The sequence below is a fragment of the Thamnophis elegans genome, chromosome Z, assembly GCF_009769535.1.
Source record: "Thamnophis elegans isolate rThaEle1 chromosome Z, rThaEle1.pri, whole genome shotgun sequence".
Taxonomy (NCBI): domain Eukaryota; kingdom Metazoa; phylum Chordata; class Lepidosauria; order Squamata; family Colubridae; genus Thamnophis; species Thamnophis elegans.
This window is the reverse complement of record NC_045558.1, coordinates 139,293,499-139,320,992: the sequence shown is the minus strand read 5'-3', so window position 1 is coordinate 139,320,992 and position 27,494 is coordinate 139,293,499. Positions and strand designations below refer to the sequence as shown.

Here is a 27,494-nt window from a genome sequence, read left to right as displayed (position 1 = left end):
TCTATAGGAAGGACATCAATCTTCTATTTAAATATCAGATTTGAAGAAGGAATCATGGTACTCTTGCTCCTCACCTTTCAGGAGCTCAGGAACTCATCTCATCTCTTGGAGAATGACCAAAGAATCATTCTCCAAGATGTGTAAGGAATGGAGCAGACACCCCATTAGCTAGCTCCTTCTCTTGATTAGCTTGGCAGAACCCTAGCACTCAGCTCAGCTGTGAAAATTCTCCTCGCATGATTCTTGGAATAAGCCCACTTGCTTCAAACTAGCCATCCTACCTTCCAGAGCTAGCTGATGATTACAAATGTGAAAGATCAGCATTGGGTTGGAGCAGACCCTCAGGCATCTCGTTGCTCTCCCAAGCTTCTTAGGAGCCAACTGCTCAAGCATAGTCATCTCAGAGCTTCTAGCTAAGCAAGAGATTTGGAAGCTTGTGGCAAGCTTCTAATTGTTTTCTCCAGCTTAGCAGAATCATAGTAAGCTAGGAGATAAAAAAAACTCCTAGTTGGCCATTGAAGCTCAGAATAGTCTACTTTTTCTGGATCAGCTGTCCTGAATTGTAGCATTCAGTTGGAGGGTTGAGGATGTTTTGGCCAACCATCAGGATTGGAGCAAGCAGCTTCCCTGTTCATTGCCAACTTGAGTTGTACAGCTCAGTTGGAGATCAAGCAACTGATTGTTAAGAATACTACTTGTACTGACTGGCTTAGCTGAACATTAAGCATTAAACCCAGCTAGCAATCTTCCAGTTAAGCATGGTTTGGAATAAGCGCCTTGCCCCACTCCCCAACTAGCTTTCTTAAATCCTAGGATTTATCTGGGCATTAAAAAATATAAAAGCTCAGCATCCATCTCGAAATACTTCAGCCCTTAAGCTTATGGAATCCATGGATATAAAAAATCTCCCTGTTTAGCACGAGATTGCTAGCTTGTTCTTCTAAAGCACAGAAAACATCTGGTAAGAATGTCTCTGTTGACCCTTGGAAGAAGGTTAGGTAGCTTCCTTAATTCTCACTAGATACCTGAGCCCCAGATTGCAGCTCAAGCTCAACCTTGCCAGCTTTGAGGCGGGTGAAAGTCTTGAGCTCCAAAAACGGGAGTTGGTGAACTTCAGACACCTCAAAGCTGCCAAGCCAGAGAAGCACTGAGCAAACCAAATACCTTCTTCAGCCCTAGCCGAGTCATAAGTGAGTTAGGAGGTAAAGCAAAATCACCCAGCTGAGCACGAAGCTTAGCTTAGAAGGTTTGTAGCTTCCTACTTGCTTCTTTGGAATGTAACAGCCCGATTGGCTAGGAGGTCTCAGCTGAGGATCGGGCTTAGATAAGACAACTTGATCCCCTGATTTCGATAAGACCAGCTGAACCCCCCTAGCTTAGATGAACGCAAGCCCTGAGCTATGGGATAACAGTAGATACCCCGTTCAACTGTCGCCTCCAAGCTTAGCTAGGAGCTAAGCTACAAGGTGGAAAACCTTCCAATTGACCCTAAGGCTTGTGGCAAGCTCCTATGCTCCCTACTAGCTCATAAGGATCCTAAACCCCATTTGGGTTTGAGGCTTGGAATAAGCATTGCTGCCTCCCACTAACTTTTGTTAACCCTAGTACTCAGCTCTCAGAGTCCTTGTTTCCCACTAGTTTATTTGAACAGCATCATTCAGGTAGATGCTCAAGGAATGTCCAGCAGACCTAAAGGCTAAGCTGCTTATTTTAATGCTATTGAGCTCTTAGCTCAGAGCTAATCCAGGTGTTCACAAACCTAACTTGTTCTTCCTTGGCTTTAAGCAGATAGCCAGGTGACTCCATGATTCATGTCAACAGGTCGCTTATCTTATGGCTATGATTCAGGAATCAGGAATAATAGCTTGACTGAAGCTCTAGAAGGCATCTGGGCAAACATGAGGTTGTAAGAAGCTGCTGTGATTATCACTAGCTATTGTAATTTTATTGTAACCTTGAGCACCAGAAGCTTATCAATGAAGCACCAACGTAGACAGAACCTGGGTAGCCTCACTGCTAGCTGTTCAGTTTGTCTGTTGCTGATCTGAGTGGTCAAATAATTTCTCAAGTTTGGAATCAGTAATGGTCGCAGTAGCTCCACTGCTGTTGTTGGAAAAGAAGCCTTCCAGATGAATGCCAGGCTGCCCAGCTTTTCTTAGCATTAGACTAAACAAGGAGGTGAGGGACGAAGGTGGTAAGGTAGGCCAGGTGGAGCATGCAGTGTCCTTCTAGCTATTTTTGTGAAGAAATGAGCAGAACATCTTTCTAACATCGTTAGAACTTTTCTCTAACTGAGTGGCAGGCAGTTTCCCAGCTCAGCAAGATATTTGGGTAGTCAGAACTCTTCCTTCCTGCTAACTCCTGACTGAAATGTGATCGCCTTCAAGGAGTGAGGAGCCCACTCTTAGCTTTAGGCAGAATTGCTCCATCAATGATATTCTCAGCCAGGATGCCCAACTCAGATTTCAGGGACTGTAGTAGAATCAACTACACAGTCCTACAATACAAATACAGTCCCTTTGGTGGATCCTTGAGCACATGAGGAGCACATGAAGAGCACAACAAGCCTTACTAATCCCCAACTCTAGGACAACTAAATACAATAACAAGAAATCTAATAAATGGACAGATACACATTCTTGTTCCAAGACATCTTACCTTGTCCCAGAGGTAGCATCTGAGTCCAGGAATGTCCTCGTTCTCCTGATATATTCTCATTTATTTCTAACTTCCCAGGAGGTAGAAAGTCAAATAAGGGTACCTCTTTTTTACTCACCAAACCAAATGCCAGAGACACCCTCGAACGTCTGTCGCTCGACTGGATTCTGCTTCTCCTTGACAATTAGGTCCTTGATGAGCAGGACTTTCAAAGTTTTGCTCATGTTTTCAGGATGTGTCATTTAAAAAGAAAAAATTAGCAAATTTCTAACATCCTCAGGCCTGGTGTGAAGGTGTGAATTGAAGGTGTGAAAAAAACAACCAGCATCATTGTTTGTCATCTGAGTTCCCAAAATTGCCACGTGAAATCCTTTCAACCATGCAGAAGTTCCCTTCTTTCTCTTTTGTGTGTTTCTTTTTTTGTGTCTTTTTACAGCCCCAACATTCTGTCACTGAGAAAAACACTCAGGGATTAATAAACTAGTCAACAACACCTGTAAATATTTGTCGTCCAAGGGGATGAATAGAAAATAGAATAATTAGAATAACAATATAATAGATAGAAAAACAATAGCATAGATCAGGATATCAATGGAATATAATAATGAGATAGAATAAAAATGGAATAACAATAGACTAGAATACAAATAGACTAGAATAACAATAGAGTAGAATAACAATGGAATAGAATAACAATAAATAACAATAGAATAGAATAACAATAGAATAGATAACAATATAAAAAACAATGGGTGGAGCCTGCTGTGGTGGCAGCAAAAATCAGCTGCTCCGAATTACTGGCTACGTACCTGTTTAGAGGATCTTCCATCTGACGTCTTATCAGGTTTTCTTATCCTTCAGGCAAGAAGGAAAGAAAGAAATTGTTTTGCTGGCAAATGCTTTTCGATTTTTGCAGCTTTTGTGCGTGCAGGGAGAGCGGGGCTAGCCCAAGGCAGAACGGCTGTCCGTGCTGGGAACTTCAACTGCCTTGTGCGGGACAAAGTAGGTCTCCCCCACTCAGTTCACTCATTTAATCTTATCACGAGCTGGATTTGTATTACGTGGGCAATAATTGTTATCAAGATACTTTTCTTTTTCTCCTCCGAAAAAACTATTTACTTAGAGGCTTTTAAAATGGCGCGGAGCAGGCTGGTTTCTCCGGTAATACGAACACTTCAAGTTTTTCTTTGATTACTTTTTGTGAAACATCTTCAAAGAAAAGGCGGAGAGTTCACCTGCCGCTTGAAAAAAGCACCTTTGGGACAATAGGAATAGAACGAATTTGAAGGGAGCTTGGAGGTCAGGTACTCCAACTCCTAGTTAAATCAAAATGCTCCCATCCAATTTTGACAGGCCATAAGAATATGACACCCAGTGAGCTGACAAATGTCGCATATCAGAATAAAGAAAATAGAGTTGGAATGGGCCCGGGAGGTCTTCTAGTCCAACCCCCTGATCAAGCAGGAGACCCTATACCATTTCAGTTACATGGGTCTCCAGTCTGTTTCTGAAAGGCTCCAGTGATGGGACACTCCCAACTTCTGAAGGAAGTTGGCCATCCCACTGGTTGATTGTTCCTTACTATTAATAATTTTTCCTTAGTTCTAAATTGCTTCTCTCCTTGATTAGTTTCACCCATAGTTTCTTCTGGTATTTCAGAGTATTAAAAATTGTAACAGTCTTCCTATTTGTGTATAAAACCTTGGAAATTGAGTGATAAGTTCCATGCACTGTCTCTAAACAGTTAAACTAAGGCCTGGAGTACAGGGATTAATGCTTAGTTTCTCCCTTTTGTGTCTTTAAAAACATTAAGAGAAAACTAAAGGCTAGACTTTTATACCTAAGGCAGGACTAGAACCAGTTGATGGGATTCAGCCAGTTTGCACCTATTTGGGAGAACCAGTTGGTAACTTTCTAAGCAGTTAGGAGAACCGGTGTTGGAAAAAATCTTATTTTGTTTTTTCCACTTTAACAGGGCTAATCCTGTAAGGAAGGGCAGGAAGGAAACATTCTGATGTTGTTTCTAGCCTAATCTTTATTGACCTGCTTAGCAGAAACTGCCTCTCCGGTTAACCCTATTACATTCTAACAGCTAAGACGAAGCACCCATCGACGTGAGTGACGTTGAGTGGCCACGCCCACCCAGTCACATGACCCCCTGAGCCCTGCCTACCCATCTGGTCATTAGAGCAGACAACCGGTTGTTAAATTATTTGAATCCCACCACTAACTAAAACTCACACTCTCCCGGTTTCTAAGTCAGCACCTTAACCATGATAATATTACAAAGGGTGTTCACAGTTGCCCATGGAGACATCTATGGTTCCTTGTTAAGCCCAGAGACTAAAAAGAAGACATGAGGTGAGAAAATAGGGTTTTAAAATTGCCATTCAGTTGAGGTGATCCTGGTATTGTTCTGGAATCCAACCACTTAGAAATCTGTCAAAGGAAAAATAACACTCGTTTCACGCTAGCTAGTATATATGAAAACTGGAGGGTGTCAATCATAAAGTTGCCATGGTGGGGAAAGGGGGGGGAATGCATTCCACGCACAAATGCGTTCCTACAGCAGGCTTGTGGTGTGTGCACCTCATTGGTGAATGTGATTTATGACACAGGCTGAGGGGAGGGAAAGAAACAGGGGCAAAGTTCACCCATAATTAAATGAGGTTAGATGTGACTGCAATGGGGTATTGCCGAAATGGTATTCAAAATAAATGACTGGATTTTCTTTTGAAAACTTGGTTCGAGGCTCATGAATTAATTAGGGCCTCTTTCGGAAACCTGACAGAGGGATCCTTTGTCATCCCCACAATAATTGGGTATTTCTAGAGAGGTTGCTTAAGAGACTTATCTTTCAGCGTTATGGATTCTTGCTTAAATATGGGACCGCTCACGGGCTGTCCTTCTGGTAGGTTGCAATTGAACTCTTGAAATTATTGGCCAAGATGAACTTCCTGGTTGGTAATTTGTGATGTTGCAATCTCAATACAGTTACAAGACTCACCTGGGAAGGTGGAAAGACATGCTTAGTGGTCTGAATCAAGGGGCCTCTCCAACCAACTATTGAGGCTCAATTTTGGGATTGTGAGAAAAACCTTGTGTGTTGTTCAGTTATCCTGTAATATCTTAGATATTATCTTCTAACAGAGTTAGAAGGGACCTTGAAGGTCTTCTAGTCCAACCCCCTGCCTAGGCAGGAAACTTGACACCATTTCAGATAAATGGTTATCCAACATCTTCTTAAAAACTGTGTTGGAGCATTTACAACTTCTGGAGGCAAGTAGTTCCATTGATTAATTGTTCTAACTGTCAGGAAATTTCTCCTTAGTTCTAAGTTGTTCTCTCCTTGATTAGTTTCCACCCATTGCTTCTTGTCCTGCCCTCAGGTGCTTTGGATAATAGCTTGGCTTCCTCTTCTTTGTGGCAATCCCTGAGATATTGGAACACTGCTATCATGTCTCCCCTAGTCCTTCTTTTCATTAAACTAGACCTACCCAATTCCCGCAACTGTTCTTTATATGTTTTAGCCTCCAGACCCTAATAATCGTGATTACTCCTCTCTGCACTTTTTCTAGAGTCTCAACATCTTTTTACATTGTGGCGAACAAAGCTAGATGCAGTATTTCAAGTGTGGTCTTAATGAAGCAATTGTCAGAGTCCAAAACCCCCAAAAGACACATTGTGATTCTTCAAGGCAGATTTCTTTGTTGTTCATTACCTATAGACAGACTCTTGCTTAACTAAAGCATGCTATCGCCACCATAAAGCATGCACTCTGGCAAATATTAGAGATGTTCTCTGTTCACTGTCTTTTTCTCACACAAACTATCTCAGGGCTATCAAACTCGATTTCATTGAGGGCTGCATCAGGATTGCATTTGGCCTGGGGGTTGGGGAAGCATGGCCAGGGGTGTGTGACCAACTCACACAGAGCCTCCCCAAGCTCTGTTTTCACTCGCAGGGGGTTGCTGGAGGCTGTTGCAGCCAAACATGGAAACCAGGTGGGCTGCATGTAACCCCCCCGATCTCAGAAAACTGAGTTTTCTCTTGCTTTTCTGAAATGCACCCACTGGCATCCTTGGAATTTCATTACAGCAATTGCCATTCTTCTAACAAACCTTGCCCGATCTGAGGTCTCATGCTGGGTTGGATTTCAATTGCTGGATTCCAGTACACAATGTCTGAATTACTCTTTGGTAACACTTCTGTTCCTTAAGGGGCTAAAAAAAGGAATTTTTGTTCATTGCTACAAAGCTTTGGAAGGTCGATGTGACGAGATGACAAAAAGAGGGTTCCGACAGATGCCCTAACTAACTGAGCCTCGAGCCAAGTTTCAAAAGAAATCCAGTTATTTATTAGAAGCAACATGTCAGCACATACCGAGGGAAATCAGTTCTATATCATGTAATTTACAGCTCAATTATGACTCTGTTTCCCCCTCCTACCAGGGTGTGTCATGAATCACATTCTCCAATGGACCACTTTCATGGGCTGTAAAAAACACGCCTCTCAAGCTGGCTCTGATAACCTGGGATACAGCCTTGAGGAAGGTATGTGTGGAATGTGCTTTCGGTTGTGGCTGCCGAGCTGCTCTTTCAGTTCTCCCCCACTCCTACCTATGGCAACTCGAGAGCAGGCTCAGAATGCTTTATGAGTTGATAGAGAGCTTGGCAAGGGATGCTAAATGCTTAAAAGTATTTTGAAATCAAGAGTTGTTAAGTTGTAAGTGAGGGAAGTATCCAAACTGAATGCACACATGTGTCAGGCCTGCAGTTATATCCCTTTTAGGATCTTTGGCCTGCCACACTCTCTCTTAGTTCATTATGCTGTTTCATTAGTGTAGTTGGGAGGGGGGAATAGAAAGGAGTAGAATTGTGGAATGTGTTGTTGTCATTCTTTTCTAGAAGCCCAAGCTCATCTTTTGACTCCACACCTCTGCATATGAACGGAACCAGCTGGGTGGAGATGACAGCATGGAAGAAGAAGATTGGACCATGTGATGGATTTGTGGGTGTGGGGACAAGATCATGAACTTTCAACTGGGTGGGAATCTGATGTAACTTCCAGAATTGGGATTCCACAGTACGATGCCAACATGTCTGTCTTATTAAATTGGAACTTTAAGGATAGATCTGCTTTGGACTCTGATTTAATTCTGCATGATATTTGGAACGCTGACAACATGCTTACGTGGTCAGGGTGGCTAAGGAAGCAGAAAGGAAGAAATGAGAAATCGAGTTGAATAGTCTTAGAACATTTTCAATTTAATTCCAAAATGGTGTTTCAGAGCACCAAAAAACCCTGAAACTCTTAAGAACAGCCACATCTCCTTTCAGAATTGCATAGCAGTTTCAGAAGGCAACACTTCCAGGAAGACACGGTTAATTTTAAAAAGAAATTATAAATGGAAGTTGCATATGTGTTCCTAAAATTGTGGAGCAACTTTGGCAATCAAATCTCTAAATTTAGTCTTGTTCTTGGATGTTGAAAATTGTGTGACATTGTGATCTTCTCAAAATGACTCTTTCACCAAAAACATGTCGCCACAGGGTAAAATGGGCAGCAAAGAAGTTTAATAAATAAATAAGGAAATGCAGGTAACAGGGACTAATCCTGTGACCATGTAATTGGAACAGAGAGACATAATACAAAAGAATGCTAAGCTAATTGGTGTCCATCCATCCTACTCTTTCATAATTACCATAACTGTTTAATTTCTGGCCTCTACCTCTAGGGTGTCCCTGTGTCTGTTCAGACCTTTGAGAAGATCCTGAGGATGCAATGATAGATCTATCTATCTATCTATCTATCTATCTATCTATCTATCTATCTATCTATCTATCTCTATCTATCTATCATTGCATAGATAGAAGATTGATAGATAGATACATACATACTTGGGATAAAGATAGATAGATGATAGATAAATAGTAGATGGGTAGGTAGGTAGGTAGATAGATAGAAGATAAATAGATATATACATAGGATAAAGATAGATAAATGTTAGATAAATAGGTAGGTAGGTAGGTAGGTAGATAGAAAGATAGATAGATAGATAGATAGATAGATAGATAGATAGATAGATAGATAGGATAAAGATAGATAGATAGAAGATAAATCGATAGATAGATTAGATAAAAGATAGATAGATAGATATACTGTAGATGGATAGGATAAAGATTAGATAGATAATAGATAGATAGATAGATAGATAGATAGATAGATAGATAGATAGATAAGATAAGATAAGATAAGATAAGATAAAGATAGATAGATGGATAAATAGATGATAGATAGATATAGATAATAGTTATAGATAAAGAGATAGATAGATGATAGATAGATATAGATAGATAGATAGATAGATAGATAGATAGATAGATAGATAGATAGATAGATAGGTAGGTAGGTAGGTAGGTAGGTAGGTAGGTAGGTAGGTAGGTAGATAGATAGATGGGATAGATAAATAGATAGATAGAAGATACATAGATAGATAGATTAGATAAGATAGATAGATACATACATAAGATAGATGATAGATAGATGATAAATAGATAGATAAATAGATAGATAAATAAATACATTAGCTAAAGATAAATAGAAAGATAGGATAAAGATAGATGATGATAGATAGAATAGATAGATAGATAGATAGATATAGAGATAGATAGATATAGATAGATAGATAATAGATAATAGATAGATAAAGAGATAGATAGATGATTGATAGATTGATAAATGATTTATAGATAGAAGATAGAAAGATAGATGGATGGATGGATGGATAGATAGATAGATAGATAGATAGATAGATAAATAGTTAGTTAGTTAGTTAGTTAGTTAGTTAGTTAGTTAGTTAGTTAGTTAGTTAGTTCTGGAACTAAATTCCTGTTGGCCTGCAGAAGTTAACCTTTGAAAGCTATGCTTGATGAAGCTTGCTACCACATATAGCATCATGAGTCTACCCGATGTGCATTCAAAACAGGAAGTATGGCTGAAGAGAGCCAAACTTCATCTTTACTTCCTCTTCTTCTCTTGCTTTAAGCAACATCCATCCAGCTTGACATTTCTTTTCATCAGCTAATTTTAATATTAAAAGAGGCACAAACAAGGCATATACTATATTTACAGTATATATGTGTTCACAGTAAACAAACAGATCTAATAGGGATCTTCACCAAAACAGAGAATATAAATAAGCATTCATTTGTTTCATCAAAACATAAACAATCACGAGCTTAATCCAGTTAAAAGGGGGGGGGGAGAACTAGTCACACAAAACATGTGTCTATTTATTGTGTGTGTGTTGTGAGTATTGTGTGTCCCCAAAAACAAGATAGGGTCTTATTTTCTTTTGAACCCCCCCTTCTCGGAAATAAGCGCTTGGCCATATTTTGGGGGAGGTCTTATTATTTTTGAGGTGCAGGAGGCAGCGAGCGTGGTCACCTCATGGCTGCTGCTATGTTGCAATATTTTCAGGTAGGGCTTATTTTGGGGGGGGCTTATTTTAGTGCATGTGCTCCAAAGCTCGATTGGGCTTATTATCTGGGGGAGGTCTTATTTTCATGGAAACAGGGTAATATAATGCCATTCCCTTTCAGATTATGAAATAAATGCACATTGTCCCAAAAGACATGGGGGTGAGGGAATGGAAAAATCTGGTTCTACTTGTGTGAGTATCACAAAAGCCACAAAATCCCCCGTCGTTAAAACCAAAGAATTGAATTGAATTGAATGTATTATATTTCTATGCCGCCCTTTTCCCCGAAGGGGAGTCAGGGCGGCTCACAACTCAAGTCAAGGGGGGGGGGGTACAAATAAGGAAAAAAAAGAACATGAACAAAACAATGCCACAATTTAAAAACACACAACAACCACCATTCAAGAGGGGACAAAAGCTCATTAGCCCCAGGCCTGTCAGAATAGCCAGGTTTTTAAGGGCTTTGCGGAAGGCCTGGAGGGTGGTGAGGGTTCGAATCTCCACGGGGAGTTCGTTCCAAGGGCCGGGGCAGCCACAGAGAGGCCCTCCTCCGAGTGGTCGCCAGCCCCTGAAGCAGGAGAACAAGTGATCAACTGATGGAAACTAATGAAGGAGAGAAGCAACCTAGAACTAGGGAGAAATTTCCTGACAGAACAATTAACCAGTGGAACAATCTGCCACCAGAAATCGCAGATGCTCCAACACTGGAGTTTTTAAAGAAGAGATTGGACAACCACTTGCCTGAAATGGTAAAGAGTTTCCTGCCTGAGCGGGGGGGGGGGGGAGGTTGGACTAGAAGACCATCAATTCTTTTCCTATTTTGTTATTCATGTCAGCCATCACCTCCTCAGATTCAGTATCTTCATATAGTGGCATGAACATCCAAATAGAAGCTCCAATGCTGTTGGTGTACATCATGGCATTGTTTATATCACAGTGTTAAGACAGATACGATGTCACTTTGCTCCTTTAATCTTTCCTGTACAGTAAATGCCATAGGTGAGTCCTATGACTTAATACCCTAATACATGCTGCCATCGTTATTCAAAAGAAGCATGGAAACCTTGTCATTGAAATGTGGTTCAGGGCCAAAAGAGACCATGTACTGTCATTAAAGACAATAAGTCACAATCTATCATTTCATAACACCCAAGTTACAGGCTGCTAGTTTGCAAATCATCAACAATCTCATTTATTGCTGAGGTGTAATATTGGTTGTTGTTAGTGCGAATTTGTGTCTGACCCATCATGACCCCCATGGACAAGCCCTTCCTCTGGTTAATTGTTCTCACTGTTACGAAATTTCTCTTTAGTTGTAAGTTGGATCTTTCAGGGTTCCAGATAGCATCCAAAATTAAATCAAAGTCCAAGGCAAAGGATTCCTCAAAGTTCCAATTTATTAAGAGAGCCATGTTGGCATATCTGGGGAAACCCGAATCTGAAGACTTCCCAGTTTTCCCCACCCAGTTGAAAGTTCAAGATCTTGCCTCCACACCTACCAATCCATCCCATGGTCCCAATCTCCCACTGCCATGCTGGCAGTTCCACCCATCCAGTTCTGGTCAGGTGCAGAGATTCAAAGGAAAGGATGACCTTTGCTTTCTAGAAAGAATGTTGTTATGGCTACATATCATCTAACTCTGTACAATCCCCCTCCTGTTTTCCCACAATAGAAATGCATAATAGAATAATAGAAAATGTGGCAGGCCAAAGACCCAAAGAAAAGATGGCCGAAGGCCTGACAAGATCTCTCCTTGATAGGTTTCCATCTGTCACTTCTGCTGCTTGGGAGAATAGGTGACTCTCTCTTCTTTGTAACAGCCCCTCAAATATTAAAAGACTATTCTACAGCTAGTACTTTTCTTCAATAGGCTAAACATACCCAGTTCCTGCAGCAGTTTGTCATATCTTTTAGCCTCTTGTCCCCTAATCAACTTTGTTGCTTTTCCCTGCAGTCTTTCTAGAACTTCAAAATCTTTTTTCTACCATGATCAGAGGTGGTATTCAGCCGGTTCGGAATCAGTTTGCCCAAACTGGTAGTGGAAATCATGGGTACCCCCCCCCCCCCCAGCTCTATGCCATCCTATTTAGGCACGTTTTCAAGGCAAAGTGCATGCATGGAAGGCCAAGCACATGCGTGCGCACACATTTCTGAACTGGTAGGGAAAGTTTAGGTTTAGGTTTATTAGATTTATATCCCGCCCTTCTCCCAAGGACTCAGTACAACATTAAAGAAACACCTAATACAAAAGTTAAAAAATAAATAAATAGAATATCCCAAACCCAATTAAAGTTGGCAATGACATTTTCTTTAAAAAAAATCAAATTAAAATTAACAGTAGTTGTAGTTGTAGTTGTAGTTAAGTTTATTTATAGGCCGCCCTTTTCCCTGAGGGGACTCAGGGCGGCTTACAACTTATATAGAAGGGGAAACATACAAAGACATATAGGACAATACATAATTAAAAAAGTAAAGCAACATTCATTCAACATTCGGGCGGGGATGGAATATAATCTTTAACCCCAGGCCTGATGGGATAGCCAGGTCTTGAGGGCTGTGCGGAAGGTCTGGAGGGTGGTGAGGGTACGAATCTCCATGGGAGATCATTCCAAAGGGTCGGAGCTGCTACTGAAAAGGCTCTCCTCCGCGTAGTTGCCAGTCGACACTGACTGGCAGATGGAACTCGGAGGAGGCCCAATCTATGCGATCTAATGGGTCGTGAGGAGGTAATTGGCAGGAGGCGGTCTCTCAAGTGATCAATAATGTATATTGTTTTGTTTCAGGCCAGGCTGGCTTGCTGGAAAAGCCAACTTTTTAGGGCGCGTCGGAAGGACTGGAGGTCGGGGATTATACGAAGCTCCGGGGGCAGCTCATTCCAGAGGGAAGGCGCTCCCACAGAGAAGGCTCCCCGCCGTGGGTCGCTAGCCGACACTGTCTGGCCGACGGCACCCTGAGGAGGCCAACTCTGTGGGATCGCACTGGACGGTGGGAGGCTACCGGTGGCAGTAGGTGGTCTTGCAGGTACCATGGGCCTAAGTCATGGAGTGCTTAAAGGTCATAATTAGTACCTTGAATCGCACCCGAAGACAACCGGCAACCATGGCAGGCCGCCTAAAAGGGGGTGTAACATGGGAGCACCTAGGTGCCCCCCATGATAACCCGCGCAGCCGCATTCTGGACCAGTTGAAGCTTCCGGGTGCTCTTCAAGGGTAGCCCCATGTAAGTGAATACCACCCTGACCCAGGGGTGGGCTGCTGGGGGTTTGCAGGGTTTGGGAGAATCTTTAGCTAAGATTCTGTGCACTTCAGAAGGCCCCCCAATCCCACTTCTAACTGGCCCTGCCCTGCCCTCCCCTCCCAGGAGTCCCCATGTGGCCCATTTTGGATGCAGGTAAGTGTTGGGCCCTAATGGAGGCTTGTAGAGGGTAGAAAACAGGCCTACCAGAAGTTTAGGAATGCCATAAATGGGCCCTCCAGAGTGCTTCTGGAGCCTGGGGAGGCCATTTCCTCCCTCCCAGAGGCTCTTCCCTCAGAGCCAGGGAAGAGCGAAAACGCCCCCCCTTCCATGGTGCAGGAGGCTGGTAGGTCACAGCCACCATGGCCACGCCCACCCAGCAACTGGGCAGAGAACCCTTGCTAAACTTTTTGAAGCCCACCCTGTCCTGACCATGATGACCAAAACAGCATGCTTCATTCCAAGTATGGCCTCACCAAGGCATTGTAAAGTGGTACGATTATCTGCACTTTAAATTTAACAGAGTTGGAAGGGGCCCTTGGAGGTCTTCTAGGTCCAACCCCCTGGTTAGGCAGGAAACCCTACACCACTTCAGACAAATGGTTATCCAATATCTTCTTTAAAACATCCAGTGATAGGGCATTCACAACTTCTGGAGGCAGGTTGTTCCAATGATTATTGTTCTACTTGTCAGGAAATTTCTCCTTAGTTCTAAGTGCTTCTCTCCTTGATTATTTTCCACCCATTGCTTCTTGTCCTGCCCTCAGGTGCCTTGGAAAATAGCTTGACGCCCTCTTCTTTGTGGCAGCCCCTGAGATATTGGAACAATACTATCATGTCTCCCCTAGTCCTTCGTTTTCATTCAACTAGACATCCCCAGTTCCTGCAATCCATACTTTGTATGTTTATGCTTCCAGTCCCCTAATCCTCTTTGTTGCTCTCTCGGCACTCTTTCTAGAGTTTCCACAGCGTTTTTACGTCATGGTGACCGAAACTGGATGCCATATTCCAAGTGTGGCCTTACCAGTGGTGGGATTCAGCCAGTTCGCACCACTTCGGGAGAACCGGTTTATTAACTTTCTGAGCAGTTTGGTGAACTGGTTGTTGGAAGAAGAAATCATTAGGGCAGAGAACCAGCTGTTAAATTATTTAAATCCCACCACTGGGCCTCACCAAAGCATTATAAAGTGGTACTGAACACTTCACGTGATCTTGATTCTATCCCTCAGTTAATGCAGTCTAGGATTGCATTGGCTATTTTGGCAGCTGCTGCTCATGGCTGGGTCATATTTAACTGGTTGTTTGGATTCCTAGATCCCTCTCAGAGTTGTTATGGAGTGTGGTCTCACTCATTACTTTTAAAGCCCTACATGGTATCGGACCTGGGTACTTGATAGACCGCCTCCTGCCAATTACCTCCCAAAGAACCTATTAGATCCCACAGACTAGGCCTCCTCCGAATCCCATCTGCCAGCCAATGTTGGCTGGCAACTTCCTGGGCAGGGCCTTCTCTGTGGCTGCTCCAGCCCTCTGGAACGATCTCTCAATTGAGATTCAGACCCTTACTACCCTTCCGACTTTCCGCAAAACAACTAAGACCTGGCTGTTCCGGCAGGCCTGGGGCTGTTTGAATCTTCCAGCCCATCCGAGGTTACGACTGTTGCTGTATTTTTAAATTGTTTGTCTTTTTATTTTATTTTGTACCCCCCCTTCCCCTTCAGATTGTAGCCGCCCTGAGTCTCTTGGGAATAGGGCGGCATACAAACTAAATAAACCTTAAACCTTAAACCTATTCTATACCTGTGCATTTGGTTTTTCTTGCCTAGGTGTAAAACCTTACTCAGTTCACATTTCATTAGATAGGCCCAGTGTTTCTTTCGCCTTCGTTCTGGATCTGAGGTCCTGTTTTCAAGACAAAGGCTTACCTTTGAACTAGGTGAGAAGTCAGTAGAACAACCAGAGGTTCAAAACCTAAATTTCTACATTGTTATGCAATCCCCTCCCCATGGATTACTGCCTTGTCATAACAAAGGGGCTTGTGTAGCTCAATGAAGCTGTGAACTATGATGTGCAGAGCCACGCAAGACAGACAGGTCATAGCAGAGATCTCTGACAAAACGTGATCCACTGGAGAAGGAAACCCACTCCAGTATCTTTGCCATGAATTGAGAATTGAGGCCTTTGAACCTTGGTGCTGGAGAAGACCTCCTGCGATCCCTTGGACTGCAAGATGATCTAACTGGTCAGTCCTGGAAGAGATCAACCCTGACTGCTCTTAGAAGGGCCAGATCCTGAAGATGAAACTTAAATACTTTGGCCACCTAATGAGAAGGAAGGACTCCCTGGAGAAGAGCCCAATGCTGGGAAGGATTGAGGGCAAAAGAAGCTGTAGACACCATAGAAGGAGGTGGCTGGATGGAGTCACCAAAGCAGTAGGCATGAGCTTAAATGGACTCCAGGGGATGGTAGCAGACAGGAAGGCCTGGAGGAACATTGTCCATGGAGTCATGATGGGTCGGACACGACTTTGCAACTAACAACATAAGCAATTTCACATAACAACGATGCCTGTATACGGTAGTTGTTTCTAAGTGTCAAAAACGAACAAGCCTGATCTCATAGGATTAATTCTACCAGTCATCAAATGATTGTAGAATTAAAATATATATATATATGACTGGATAAAGTGTTTTCTTTCTCATGGACTAAAATGTTTATGAAAAAAAGTGACACTTTACTCGTGGTGGCTGTTAAATTTATGGCTGTATCGGCTCCATCTTGCCACCCCCCCAAAAAAGAATTTGAGGCAAGAAAATCAACCATGTGGAACATTCCGTTGATGACAGATGATATATATGTATATATTTTGGAAAGCAGAAGAAACATCTAACTGTTCGGAACCTCAAGGCTAACAACGTCTGGCACGTTGAATCCATGACACGCTGTTTTTCCAGGAGATAATTTATTGTGGCCGCAGTGAAACGCGGGCCCCTCCATTTCTTCCTGATGTTTGCTGTTCATGACAAAATGGCCGACGCCATCCGTTGATGGCCTCCTAAAGTCTCTGTGGACAAGTCACCCTGAGAACAGATGCATCCTGTTGACATCAAGAAGCTGCAGCTGAAACTTCCAATTTGAGCCGAAGTTTTACAGTGATAGATTCATAACTTCAGAAGGAGAACTCCGATATGCTTTGAATAGAAACTGAACTTCCGTTGGTTGATGTGACTCAGAGAGAGGTGAAAACCCGGGTTTGGTGGTGGTGATGGGAAACCAAACTATAATGCATTAACTGTTTTTTTTTTTAAAAAATGTCATGTAGGACAGGGTTTCTCAACCCTTGGTAGCTTTAAGATGGGAGGTGGGGGCTTCAAATCCCAGAATTTCCCAACCAGCTATGCTGGCTGAGGAATTCTGGGAGTTGAAATCCACACATCTTAAAGCCACCAACACTGAGAAATATTGATATTCCCGCCCTGATTCAAAAGGGTGGAGAGATTTTTATGTAGCACTTTGTTAGGGACCAACAGATTTTCCCATAGAAGAACTTCTAGGTCCTGGAATTGGCAACCTTAAACACTTAAAGAGCCACAAATGTCCTAACCAGAAGCCCACCCCCCCAATTCAATTCTGGAGCTGACCAGAATTGCAGTTCCATCACTATTGGAGTCTCCTCCTAGCGCAGAGTCCTTTTTCTCTACCTGTCCTAACCAAAAGCCCTATCAATTGTGGAGCTGACTGGCAACAGGGAGCCACAGCAGAGGGATGAAGAGCCACATGCAGCTCCAGAGCTGCAAGTTGTTAATCCTTGGTCTAGGTCAAACATACCAGATCTGTATGATAGCAACTTCCTCCCCTTTTCTCTCTGTTATTGAGATTGTAAAATAATAATGGAGGCAAATACAGAGCCCAGAGTTGGAAGGGAACTTGGAGGTCTTTTAGCCCAACCCCTGGCTCAATGAGGAGACCTTCTATAGTTCTGAACAAATGGTTGTCCAATGTTTTCTTTAAACCCTCCAGTGTCAGAGCACGCCACAACCTCTGGAGGAAGTGAATGAAATTCCATAGCAGTTTGGACCTCAGAATGTCTACTGTATGATATGTCTATGGAGAGTCTCAATAATCCAGCTCATGGAAGTCCCATGGTGCTCTTTCCAAAAGGCCACTGGGCTTTTCAGTTTCCTTCTTTGATTCTGGTCCAACAAGCTTCTTCTACTGCATTTCAGTCTGATGTACATACTTCAGATCTATTTCTTCACCCCTCTCCATTTACATTCTCCGATGAAATCCTCTTTCCTTTCCTTTCCTTTCCTCTCCTTTTTCTATCTTTCCTTTCCTCCCCTTTCCCTTTCCTTTCTTTTCTTCCCTTCACCTTTTCTTCCTTCCTTTCTTTTCCTCTCCTTTCCTTTCCTCTCCTCTACTTTTTCTATCTTTCCTTTCCTCCCCTTCCCCTTTCCTTTCCTTTCTTCCCCTTCCCCTTTTCTTTCTTCCTTTCCTTTCCTTTTCTCCCCTACCCCCTTTCTTTCTTCCTCTCCTCTCCTCTACTTTTTCTATCTTTCCTTTCCTCCCTTTCCCCTTTTCTTTCTTCCTTTCCTTTCCTCTCCTTTCCTTTTTCTATCTTTCCTTTCCTCCCCTTCCCCTTTCCTTTCTTCCTTTCCTTTCCTTTCTTTTCCTTCTTGCTCTCCCTCTCCCTCTCTCAGAAGAAAATGGAGCCCAGATTCTCTCCATCCATTATCCTCGGTTTAAGCACTTGATAAACATATAGGTCTTGTCTTTGTTCTTGACTGTGGATTCCAAAGCAGGCAGGCATGAAATACAGACGATGGAGACATTGATTTTCCAAGAATGGAATTGTTCTGATTTTTGTGACACATATTATTGTTTGGAAAATAAAGTTGATCAGGGGGATAGAGAGCAACCAAATGTCCTTTAATAAGAATCCTGATTTCTAGGATCTGAATTTCCCCAACACGAACCTGTGACACCGGTAGAAACATCTTCAAGTCAAGATCCTCTCTCAGTGAACGCATTACTCCATCTGTGTGGTTTCTTATGAAAGATTGGCTATTATTGTCTTCTGCAACCTCTTCTTAATTTTAAGAAGTTTAAGATTTGAGGACAGGTGACTGCCCAGGCTCTTCTTAAAAACCTCCAGTGATGAAGCACCCACCACCTTTGAAAGCAAGCTATCCCACTGCTTAATTGTCCTCACTGTTAGCAAGTCCCGCCTGAATTCCAGGTAGCTTTTGTTCATTGATTAGCTTCCATTCATTGTTTCTTCTTTTCCCTTCTGGTGCTTTGGAAATTATGGGACTGGAGGCTAAAACATAGGAAGAACGGTTGCAGGAACTGGGTATGTCTAGTTTAATGAAAAGAAGGACTAGGGGAGACATGATAGGAGTCTTCCGATATCTCAAGGGTTGCCACAAAGAAGAGGGAGCCAAGCTACTCTCCAAGGCGCCTGAGGGTAGAACAAGAAGCAATGGGTGGAAACTAATCAAGGAGAGAAGCAACTTAGAACTGAGGAGAAACTTCCTGACAGTTAGAACAATTCATCAGTGGAACAACTTGCCTCCAGAAGTTGTGAATGCTCCAACAGTAGAAACGTTTAAGAAGATGTTGGATAAGCATTTGTCTGAAGTGGTGTAGGGTTTCCTGCCTAAGCAGGGGCTTGGACTAGAAGACCTCCAAGGTCCCTTCCAACTCTGTTAGTCTATTCTATAAGTTGACCCCCTCTTCTTTCTGGCAGCCCCTCAGATACTGGAATACTACTGACATGTCAACCCTTTCTCTAGATTAGCCATATCGAGTTCTGCTATCGTTCTTTGTATGCTTTTAGTCTCCAGGCATTTCATCATTTTAGTTGCTCTTCTCTGCACTTTTTCTATAGTCTCAGCATCAATAACACTTCCTAACAGCAATAGCAGTAGACTTATATACCGCTTCATAGGCCTTTCAGGCCTCTCTAAGCAGTTTACAGAGAGTCAGCATATTGCCCCCAACAATCTGGGTCCTCATTTTACCACCTCGGAAGGATGGAAGGCTGAGTCAACCCTGAGCCGGTGAGATTGAACCGCTGACCTGCTGATCTAGCAGTAGCCTGCAGTGCTGCATTTAACCACTGCGCCACCTTGGCTCATAGGTCTCATATCCAGGTGCTAGCAAGATTCAAAATGTCTTTAGCTTTTTAGGAATCAACCAAGGTTCGCCACTTGGAAATAGATGCTAATATCCAATATTATGCCTGGTTATCTGTAGGGAACTTTGCAATTCCAAAGCACACCAGAACAACCAAACACAAGGACAGTTTTTTTCCCTGCATGCAGAGGTGTGGTATTCAGTCGGTTCAGACTGGTTCACCCAACCAGTAGTGGAAATTGTGGGTGCCAACCCCCCCACTCTATGCTGTCCTTTTTAGGCACACCTTGGAGGTCGGGCGCATGTGCGGAAGGCATATGTGTAAGCAAAGTGTATGCCGGGTGTGTGTGGGGCGAACCAGTAGTAACAAAATGTGAAACCCACTGCTACCAGCATGCCATCACTCGGCTAAACAATTAATTCCCACAACACTGTCGAACTATTTAGTAAGAACTGTATTACCCTTATTCTTCCTATCCTTTCAGTTACCAATCTCCTTTCTACTTATGAATATAACCTTGTTGGTTGTGTCTTTAAGATTTATACAGTTTTACTTAGTTTCCTAGTATGATTTGATTGCGTATTTAGTATCCTATGACTATCACTAAGTGTTGTATCTTCTGATTCTTGATGAATCAGCCGTGAAGAGCCGAGGTGGCGCAGTGGTTAGGGTGCAGTACTGCAGGCCACTTCAGCTGACTGTTATCTGCAGTTCAGCGGTTCTAATCTCACCGGCTCAAGGTTGACTCAGCCTTCCATCCTTCCGAGGTGGGTGAAATGAGGACCCGGATTGTTGTTGGGGGCGATATGCTGACTCTGTAAACCGCTTAGAGAGGGCTGAAAGCCCTATGAAGCGGTATATAAGTCTAACTGCTATTGCTATTGCTATTGAATGAATTTTTGAGGTACACTGAGAGCATCTGCACCTAAGACAAATTCCTTGTGTGTTCAATCACACTTGGCCAATAAAGAATTCTATTCTGTTCTCTTCTCTTCTCTTCTATTCCATTCCATTCCATTCCATTCCATTCCATTCCATTCCATTCCATTCCATTCCAAGAATTTTAAGTATTCAGTGAAACTTACTCTTAGATAAATGTCTCCATAGGACAATCCTAAAGCTGAAAGAAAGTCTAAAATCACCTTTTCTGTAACAAAACTGTACAACTAAGTCAGTGGTGGGATTCAAATAATTTACCAACCAGTTCTCTGCCCTAATGATTAGCTGGGTAGGCGGGGCTCGGTGGTCATGTGATCATGAGGGCGTGGCCAAGTCAATGTCACTCAGGTAGATGGGGAACTTCGACTTAGTTGTTACAATGGTAATAAGGGTTAACCCAGAGAGGCAGTTTCTGTAAGCAGGGCAATAAAGATGAGGCTGGAAACAACACCAGAATGTTTCCTTCCTTCCTGCCTTCCTTACGGGATTAGCCCTGTAAAGTGGGAAAAAACAAAAGATTTCTTCCGAAAACCAGTTCTCCGGACTGCTTAGAAAGTTACCAACCGGTTCTCCCGAATAAGTGCGAACCAGCTGAATCCCACCACTGGACTAAGTAATAAGGATATGCAATGAGAAAGTTACCATTACGGGACAGAATGAATGTCTGCAAAGGTGCCTTAGCTTATATATATATATGAACCTTATTAATATTTTTAAATTATTAAATCCAGAAATTGTAAATTCTCCAACACTGGAAGTTTTGAAGAAGAGATTGGACAACCATTTGTCTGAAATGGTATAGGGTTTTCTGCCCGAGCAGGAGGTTGGACTAGAAGACCTCTCTGGTCCCTTCCAACTCTGTTATTCTACTCTAAATGTATGATAGGGTTAAATGTTATCGATAGCACCAAATTTATGTTTGTAGCCATTTTATTTGCTTTGTTTTCAGGATTGCCATGTGAGACATATTTGTTGAGAAATCTCACAATTTCTCAGGAAAGATAGGTTATAGGTTTCCCTTAATCCTCTGGGGTGGTTTTTATTTTATTTATTTTTTTGGTCACAATAAAAACCTATTAAGGATATGTGGAACCAATGAGGCACAATTGAATAAAGGATTTTGAGATTGATAAAATGAGGACCCAGATTGTTAGGGGCAATATGCTGACTCGGTTCTCCGAACTGCTTAGAGAGCGAGGGATCTGTAAAGAAATATGAAGCGGTATATAAGTCTACGTGCTCTTAGACTTATTTAGTTATGAAGAACGATTGCTGGAACTGGGTATGTCTAGTTTAATGAAAAGAAGGACAAGGGAGACATGATAGCAGTGTTCCAATATCTCAGGGATTGCCCCAAAGAAGAGGGAGTCAAACTATTCTCCAAGGCACCTGAGGGCAGAACAAGAAGCAATGGGTGGAAACTCATCAAGGAGAGAAGCAACTTAGAACCGAGGAGAAATTTCCTGACAGTAAAAACAATCAGTGGAATAACTGCCTCCAGAAGTTGTGAATGCCCCAACACTGGAAGTTTTAAAGAAGAGGTTGAATAACCATTTGTTTGAAGTAGTAGGGTCTCCTGCCTAAGCAGGGGTTGGACTAGAAGACCTCCAAGGTCTCCAACTCTGTTATTCTATTCTATGTATTCGCTTGCTATTTAGATCGGAACTATGCTGAAATTTACAACTTCTCTAATTTCGGAAGAGTCTAGAGTTAAACTTGAAAACATCTGCACCTGGGAACATTTACTGTCAATCTCCATCCTGTTTTTAAAGCCTATTTCTCTTTTTTCTTGTAAACATTTTCACCATCGGTACTTAGGCCATACATATGTGACTTTTATTGTGTGAGGTTCCCCCTCCCCTTTTCTATTTAATCGTATCTGATTCTTGGAGAGAAGACCCTGAAATTTTATTGGCAGGGTTTCTCCCTCCCCACCCCGAGTTTTTTATTTTTTATAAATGTATCAAGTCAATGCCGAAACAATGTGGCACCTGGTTGTCATACATTCTAATACAAATAAAACTAATAAAGTTAATCATAATTATTACATCAATCAATTATGTATTTCTACTAATATAATACACATTTATATTAGGTTGCAATCTATCATTGTTCAATTGTTCCACATTTTCTCTTATTATTACTTTCATTTTATTATATAAAAATGCATACACTAATATTTCCCCTTTTCTTGTTTCTATCACTCATTCTAGCTTTTAATCATGTCACCCTTTATTAAAAGATTTTCCCTTTCTTTCCTATCTAACTTCTAATCATGTCACCGGCGTTAAAAAAAGCGATAACCAAAGAGAGACAGAGAAAAAAGGGGAAGCAAATCAGAACAACAATAAAAAAAGAGAAATAATCTATCCATCATCTCTTGCCCACTTCAATACTTTAATTGCTATGAGAAAGAGAGGGGAAGGGGAAAGTGAATCAAAGCAATAATGAAAAAATCATTTATCTGTCAGCTCTTGCCCGCTCCAATACTTTTAATTGCTTTGCTTTAAGAGAAAGAGTGGGGGAAGGGGAAATCAAATCAAAACAACAATGAAAAAAAAATCATCTATTCATCAACTCTTGCCTGCTTGAATATTTTAATTGCTATGCTTATTTTTACTTGCCTTCCAAGTTCTTCTCTTAGATATTTATCTCTGTTTGCATTTGCTGTTCAATCTAGGCATTCCTCCCATCACTACCTTCTTCCACTGCCTAATTTCTAAAAATTTTCAAGGTTTTTCAGAAGCAGTTGGCCATTGCCTCCTTCCTAGGGATGAGGAAAAGTGACTGGCTCAAAGACATCCAGTTTTGTTCCCAAAGTGGGATTAGATTTAGATTTATTAACATTGTATGCCGCCCACTCCCTTGGGACTCTGGGCGGCTTACAGACAAGACAAAGGAAACATATATTAAAAAATTTAAAATAAGGATACAAGTATTAAAATTTCACACCATGCATACTGTTAGAGTGGGGCTGGATACTATTCAACAGCCCCAGGCCTGCCGGAACAGCCAGGTCTTAGTGGCTTTACGGAAGGCCGGAAGAGTAGTAAGGGTCCGGATCTCTACGGGTAGATCGTTCCATAGGGCTGGAGCAGCTACAGAGAAGGCCCTCCCCCGGGGAGCCGCCAACCGACATTGACCGGCCGACAGCACCCGGAGGAAGCCCAGTCTGTGTGATCTTATTGGTCGTTGGGAGGTAAATGGCAGGAGGCAGTCTCTCAGGTAGCCAGATCCTAAACCATGCAGGGATTTAAAAGTAATGACTAGCACCTTGAAGCGTGTCCGGAGACCAATGGGGAGCCAGTGCAGCTCGCGGAGGATAGGTGTAACATGGGTGTACCTAGGTACACCCAATATCGCTCGCGTTGGCTGCATTCTGGACCAACTGCAGTCTTCGAACACTCTTCAGGGGCAGCCCCATGTAGAGCGTGTTACAGTAATCCAGTCTTGAGGTGACGAGAGCAGAATTCCCAGTCTCCTGGTTTCTTGTCTGATGCCTTAATCACTTCAACCAACTGGTTGCTATTAATAAATATCAATTTGATTTTGATGATTTGAGTCAACTCCTTCTGGATGTAAAATCAATGCTTACTGCAGTCCCCCCAACACCCTCCCCCACTTTTTAAAAAAGTTAGAGACAAAGAATAATATACAGGTTGAAAAAGAAACTTTATGTAGCAGCAAAAATTTTACAGAATACTTCCACTTAATGAGAAAATTATATGATGGGGAACAAGAAAAATAATATAGTCAAGACTCAGTGCAACTATTGAAGTAATATATATAGCAAAAATAAGCAACAATCTTAAGAATAGTGCAGTATACAACCTAAAACGTAGCACAATATAATGAAATTCAGTAAAAACCTGTTTGAATGCAGTTTATATAGCAGAGGAGGGCAACATTTTGTGCTAATAGGATAAAATAAATGCAGTTGCCAAGGCAGTGTTATTCAGTGTCATAAACTGAAAAGAAAGATTAATGCTCGTTAATGCTACATCACAATAATATCCTTACATAACCTTAATCAATGAACATACAATGATGTGTAGAGATGTCTACTTTCAGCAAAACAACCGTTGATTTTGGACACTCTAGAACCATGATGGCGAACCTGTGCCAAATGTGATGGAAGTGGCACACAGAGCCATCAATCTGGGCATGCAAACTGTTCTGGCTTCCGGTGTGCACCAACACAACAGCCAGCTGGTTTGCGCATGTATGGGAGTGCCAGAAACCAGAGGAGCAGCATCCCAGCGCACATGTCCACACCAGCTTCCTAGTCTTCTGGTTTCTGGCACATGCATGCGTGGTGTCCAGCTGGTTTGCATGCACACATGCACACTAAAACTAGAAGACCAGGTGGCCAGTGCACGTGAGTGTGCCAGAAACTGAAAACGCAGCTTCCCGACGTGCGCATGCAAGCCAGTTATCTCCCCTTCTGGTTTACGACACTCTCATATGTGTGCACATGTTCATGCTCCCTTTTTGGCACCTGCTCTAGAAAATAATTTGCTCTTTTTATGTTGCACTAAGAAACTTTCTGGGCCTAAATGCCTAATTGGAAGCAAATGAAGTAGTTCATTAAATTGACTTTAAAGAAAATAGTGATTAGCTGTTTAGTACTAGAGCTTGATTTCAATGAGGGCTGCATCAGGGTTGTGTTTGACATCAGGGGGACCAAGGGGGCATGTCCAGTTTGAGATAACTCACATCAGTGGTGCCTATGTGGGCGTCGAGCACTCTGCCAGCAAAAACAGGCTCCGGAGCTCCATTTTCGGCTGCAATGGTCCCCTACAACCTTCTGCCAGTGAAAACAGAGCTCGTGAGGGCCACCCACGGGCGAGTCCTTTACCATTTCCAGGGTGGCCCCGTGGGGAAGATCTAAACGCCCCGTGGGCCCGATTTGGCCCCCGGGCCTTGAGTTTGAAACCACTGCACTAGAGGGCCGATCAAGAGAAGAACCAAACTGATATTGAAAAATAAGTTGGTAGGTTGCGTATCGGAGGTGGGGCCCTCTTTTCTTGAATAATTAAAAAATAGGGTCACTCTTGAAAAGTGATTTTAGCACACCAGAGGCTCAGGGGCAGGTTGGCACTGGCATTGCTGCTGGTTCAGTGGCTCAAAAATTTTGTGCGCATGTGCATGCTTCTCTTGCACACATGCCACTATCCACGTGTGTGCATTTGCAAATAAAAAGGTCTGCGCATGCTCAAAACCTTAAAAAATGAAAAAAGTATACAATTTCCATTGAAAATTGTACTGCACATGCGCAGAACCAAAAAACAAGATGGCGGCCCCTTAGTAGAAACAGTTTGGGGCTGAGCAGGTATGGGTCACTGAACCAGTCCGAACCGGTAGGAACCCACCTCTGCAGAGGATCCGTTAATGTGCCATGCCAATAAACTAACCACGATCCAAAGGTGGCCTGTTTTGGAAATGGCACAGCATTTCTCTTTGCTCTTTTGACATTTCCCCTTTTAGACATTAGAGGACAGGATAACAATTTTGTCAGACCTGGAAGCCATCTTTTACATTTGGGCCTTCAGGCCTGCCGCAATTTCTACTGTGGGAAAATGGGAAGAGGGGACTTATATGGAGCATGGGAGATACATATTCAAAATAACATTCTTTTCTCAGAGAGTCAAGGCCGTCTTGCCCTGCAGCTGTGATGAGGTGACTGGGAGGCATCTCCAGTGTTGGACGGTGCCTGATTGGCTCATGTGATGGACATGTGGGTGCTGGGCAGGGAGTTGAATTTTCTTTTGGGTGGGGAAAACCTGGAAGCTTTCAGATTCGGGTTTTCCCAGACTGTCGATATTGGTATCTACCATATTTTGGGGAGTATAAGATGCAGCTTTTTTCCTCAGAAAAAAGGTTGAAAATCTGGGTGCATCTTATACACTGAATACAGCATTTTTGACCTCCCAAAACCCTGCCCCCTTTGCAAAAATGGACATGTATAGCCTTTAGGAGGCTTCCAGAGTGCTCCTGGGGGCTGGGGAGGGCAAATGAGCAAACAAATGGGACATGTTTTTGCTTGTTTTTGCCCTCACCCCGCAGGAGCACTCTATAAGCCTCCTAAAGGCTATGCATGCCACTTTTTTTGACAAAAAACGGGCCTGTTTTTGTGAAAAGCAGGCCGTTTTTTAGCTCATTTTTGCCTCCTGTCCCCAGGAACACTCTACAAGCCTCCTAAAGGCTATGCACGCCATTTTTTTTTGACAAAAATGGGCCCGTTTTTGTGGAAAATGGGCCATTTTTGGGAGGTCTGCAGAGTGCAAAAACCTTTTTTAAAATATGACTCTTCAAAATCTTGGTGCGTCTTATACTCCAGTGCATCTTATATTATGAAAATACTGTAATAACATGGAACAGAGTCTTCTTTCATTGGGTGTGTTACTTGGAACCCTGACAAATTTGCTATTTGTGCACCCTTCATGAGTTTCTTAGCGTTTGTGAACATTTGGGTAACAATATTACACTTCCTTTGTTTCCTAGAACTTTTTCTTCCATGCAGAGAGCCAACTGGTTTCTTCCTGTTATTGTTAAGGTGGCCAAATCAGAGACGGGTATGCGTGGAAGTGGATCGTTTTGGTGACATTTAATGCTTAGCTGTGACTTTCCATGAAGCACGTAGCTCAGAACAGTGGTCAGGAAGGATGAACGAGAGACATGGGTGATGGAGGGGAAAAGGTGGGGTCCCGTTTGAGGTGCGCTTCATCGATAGGAAAAGGGTGAGGGTGGGGGTTATTTCACCTGTGAAAAGAGAAAGAGGGAAGAGAGAGAGAGAAAAAGATTAAATCAACTACTCGATATTAAATAACTAGCTGGATACTTGTGCTCTGCTACGAAACTACATGATCAAGCTTGATAAATTGACACTTACAGCTTGAAAATTAATGAGTAGTTATGATCGGCTTCGCCTCTCCCCTTCTCTCCCTCAGGCTTGGCCCACAGAATCCTCCCCTATCCTATCCCCTTCTCTCCTCAGGATTGCCTCACAGAAGCCTCTTCCCTCCTCTCCCTTCCTCTCC

At 42.6% G+C, this 27,494-nt stretch overlaps 1 protein-coding gene and 1 gene segment (V, D, J or C); both read right to left on the bottom strand.

Annotated features, from left to right (window-relative positions):
- Positions 1-27,494, bottom strand: part of LOC116522036 — a gene marked incomplete at its 5' end in the record, with an annotated part of 222,029 nt that overhangs the window by 121,528 nt on the left and 73,007 nt on the right.
- LOC116520890 overlaps positions 26,745-27,494 on the bottom strand; it is a 39,454-nt gene continuing 38,704 nt past the window's right edge. The window contains exon 13 of the mRNA XM_032235348.1: positions 26,745-27,216. Coding sequence (XP_032091239.1) covers positions 27,208-27,216 — 9 coding nt within the window. The 3' untranslated portion in view covers positions 26,745-27,207. The remainder of the gene's footprint in view (positions 27,217-27,494) is intronic.